General features: G+C 38.6%; 1 protein-coding gene across 1 annotated transcript; it reads left to right on the top strand.

Moving 5' to 3' along the window:
- Nucleotides 1-475: 475 nt before the first annotated feature.
- MCFD2 (multiple coagulation factor deficiency 2, ER cargo receptor complex subunit) lies at nt 476-2960 on the top strand (the record flags this gene model as incomplete). The annotated part of the gene is made up of 3 exons (XM_010166800.2): nt 476-624; nt 1345-1504; nt 2709-2960. Coding segments are annotated over 3 exons (441 nt in total), but the record flags the coding sequence as incomplete, so codon positions are not given.
- Nucleotides 2961-3985: the final 1025 nt, after the last annotated feature.

The following is a 3985-nucleotide window of genomic DNA, read 5'->3' as shown; positions in this document are numbered from 1 at the left end:
CTCTGCGCCGCTCGCCCTCCCGAGCCGCTTTAGCCCTGCGCTCGCCGTGACGTGAGGGCTTTAAGTGGAGCTTTATGGACATCATTTCGGGCACGCACTCTTAACAGATGGGCTAGGTACACGGTATTACCCTGTGGTACCTAAGCGACCTTTGCTCGCGCGGCTGTGGGGCAGGTCTGCGTGCAGCTGGCGTGGTGGGTTGTCCAGAAGCTGGCTGGAGACCCAGGCGGGGCTAAACTGTGCGGGTTCGCTGCGGGAAGGAAAGTCATTCTCTGGAAATCACTGCATGCTCCCTTGAAACAGACACCCTCCTAAATTGGAGCTCTCTGGTTTTCTGTTTGCTAAGTGCTTGAAATTAAGCAAGTTCTTCAACTTAGTGTGTTTATAGCTAGTCATTCTGCAAATCTTCTGACAGTAGATTACATTTTTCGTCTTTTTTATTTTTATTTTGGGGGGGTTGTTTTACTTTTTGCAGGAGATCATGATGTCCGCGAGGATTTTTAGAATACGCCTGCTGTTCTGCTTTCTGGCTACATTCTTCATCTCTGCGCTAGCTGAGGAACACGTAGGAGAGACTCAGCATGCAAATATTCGCCTTGATAAGAACTTGGTACAAGATAAAGAGTATGTGTTCCGTGTTCTAAAAATGTAAACTTTACTTCTTAATGATTTGCTTATCTCTTTAAGTTTTGTTACGTGAGTTGGACTTACGCCTAGGGCACACTGTTTTCTCAGGATGTTGTATGACTAGCTGGAGTCAGATATGAAACATGCTTGTTTGGTAATTTTCCAGAGATATTAGGCCTAGAAAGATCCATCTGGAGCCTTTAGCCCTACTCATATTGTAAAGAATTTATTACAGAAATCCTTCTTACCTAGATCAACATACTGTAGACAAAATCACATTCTGAACAGGTAGAGTGAGAGGGTTTTTTTCATTTGCTTTCTTCTACAGACAAAACAGTGGTAGCAGCAAATAAAACTCCCCAGAATACTTCATGTTTGACGGAGAAAGATCTTCCTCCAGTTCCTGTCCTTTTGGAAGGCAGCCAAAAGGAGATTTTGGGCACTGCTTCAGTTGTTTTAATAACCTGCTAAATAGGCCAGAAGAAAGAGAAATAGCTATATACACATTAGAGCCCACTGCAGCACCTGTAACAAACAACCTTTGTACCCCCTTCATCTTAGTATAAAACTAACTTTCAGTTGTCCAGGGTGCTTTTAGAGGTACAATATTTCCTGTGTACTTCACTATCTGATCTACGACTAAATTTGAAATAAACAGAGCATTAAATATTAACTGATGGGTATGTTGTTGGGTTTTTGGGGTTTTTTTTTTCTTAGACACATCATGGAACATTTGGAAGGTGTTATTGAGAAACCAGAATCCGAGATGTCTCCACAAGAGTTGCAGCTTCATTACTTCAAAATGCATGATTATGATGGCAATAATTTGTTAGATGGATTAGAGCTTGCTACTGCTATTTCACATGTCCACAAAGAGGTAGGTGGAATTTTGTAATGGCATGTGTGTTTGGAAACAGTTTTGACTCACTACAAGCAGCTTACAGTAGAAGAGAACAGTTACAACACATCTTCAGTGCAGTTACAGTTATGCCTGAAAATGAGATTATTTTTCCCTGTGATAGCTTTGGTTTAATTTATAAGTGTGCTAGTTTTATCACGGCTTTTCATGTCACATTGCAGTTTTCAAGAAGTCTCTGTTGTGGGTCAAACTTTAGAGCAGGTAAGGACTGTAGAGTGAAAATGCTTTGACAAAGGGGATAATCTGGTAGGCAGGGATGGGGAAAAGGGGAAATTATCCCAAATGGGATAATGCTGGTGAGGTTTTATAGAAATAGGATGTGATACGATGCTGTTGGAGGTTCTGAGGTTGCTGTTTTCAATTCCAAACTTTTACTGCTGTGGATACACAAACTATAAGAGAGCTCTTGCACAAAATTCGTATTAGAAGAACCACTCATGGTCTGCCTTTGTTTTCTTCACCTTTTTCTAAACACAAATTCTCTTTCCAGGTGGCAACATTTAAGGACAAAGTAGGAAGATACAATCCTTAGGAAGACAATACCACACATTATCTCGTACTGACCTTTTGGAAGTTACAGTTCAGAATAGCCTAACCTCCTGTGTACACCTGTGGCAGAGAACACCTAGCCAAGAACAGCATAATGACTTGCTGTTTCTTGTGCAAAAGCACCTCTCTGCATTCCCCTTTGCTAGTAACAAGTGATACTAAGAATTTTTAATGACTTTAAGCTATACTGCTGGATTTTTTTCACTACTGTCTTACTGTCAAGCTCTGCATTTTGCAAGTTCTTAAACGCAGGAGGTTGTTTCTGTACTGTATAGAAATGATAGCGTCTCTACAACATCAAGATCCAAATTAAGAATACGTCTTGTTAGATTATTATCCATCACTGTACACTGTGCTATTCAGCTTTTAGAACTTTTCACTAGAACATTAACTGGATACGGAGTGCCTGTTCTAAAGTCCAGAGAACTTGGACTTCATAGCTTGCACCTGATAAAGGTTGTTTATATTGGCATAAATGATTACATAAAACTTAGTGCCAAAGTAGGCACCCTACCCAAATAGCTTAACAAAAAATGAGTGGTCAGTAATCTGTCATGTGTGCCCCTAGATGAGAAACACTGCTAAACTGTTCAATGTCGTTTTGTTTTTGTAGGAAGGTGGTGAGCATACTCAAGCAATGAAAGAAGAAGAGCTAATTGGCCTAATAGATGATGTCTTAAGAGATGATGACAAGAACAATGACGGATACATTGACTATGCAGAATTTGCAAAATCACTGGAATAAGGTTTTGCAGGGGGCTTGTTTCTCCTTCTGACTACATGGAAATGTGAACCAGTGTAATGTGATTCATTACTGTCCCATATCAACCTCTGTGCTGTAAGAAGGAGAGGCGTACCAGTTCCAGATGAATTTATTTGACAGTTGTATGTGTTAAGAGACTGGCTAACTCGGAGCGAGGGCCATGTTTGACTAAATGTAGCTACACATTGGAATCGAAGCGTGGAACACGTCAGCAGTACTCACATAGGGTACAGCTGGCAACATAGACCATAATCTAAATTTCAGTTTTCTGTCCTTGGGTTATCTAGTACTTATTTGCTTACATCTTCTATCTAAACTTATAAAACACCTAGAAAGCCAGAAAAGATGACTGCATATAGTTGTATTTCATGGATAAATGCCCTTACCTTCCCACTCATTTCAAAGGAAATTTGCATATAAGTACAGGTGCTTCAAACAGCAATTGTAGAGGAAAAGCATTTGAATGTGGTTTATGTTAGAGGTCCACATGATACCATATGGACTTTAACACAGCTTTTGAAAGAAATTTAGTATTTTTAAATATATGTACTTCCTAGCATACCCTTATATTTTACATATAAATATATATACACATTTTTCAATTTCTTCTCATCATTCATAGATTTGCTTTCTATACCTTAATTTACAGACGTTTTTCTCTGCTTTCCATGTTGTTTTCTTAAGAAAATGAAAGTATTTTATTACATTTCTATGTCATATTAATGCTGTATAGCATTTATTAGAGGAGCTTCTGCTATCTCGTTTTGAAGGTCATGTTAACAGTAAATCAGTTTAATATAAAAGCTGCTGTTCAATTTGGTTTTTACAGTATTAGCCAGCAGGATAATCTAAGTGAGCAAGTAATGCTGCCTTATTAAGGTTTAAGTTCATATTCCTTGACATTTAAATTGTGGTATTACTTCCAGGAGGCATTTCATAACTAACAGTTTCAAGATAATTGAGTGTTTGCAAATTAACATGGTTCTAGGAATGTTTTCTCTGTCTTGACTCAGTACTTGGTAAGTCAAGCAGTTTAAGGATATTAGAGAAGTGATGTATTGCTGTCTTATTGATACTTGGTGACTCTAAAACATAATTGAAATCTTAAATTGCATTCAATTATTATC

The sequence above is a fragment of the Antrostomus carolinensis genome, unplaced genomic scaffold (genome assembly GCF_000700745.2).
Source record: "Antrostomus carolinensis isolate BGI_N321 unplaced genomic scaffold, ASM70074v2 scaffold18694, whole genome shotgun sequence".
Taxonomy (NCBI): domain Eukaryota; kingdom Metazoa; phylum Chordata; class Aves; order Caprimulgiformes; family Caprimulgidae; genus Antrostomus; species Antrostomus carolinensis.
This window is presented reverse-complemented; position numbering and strand designations above follow the sequence as displayed.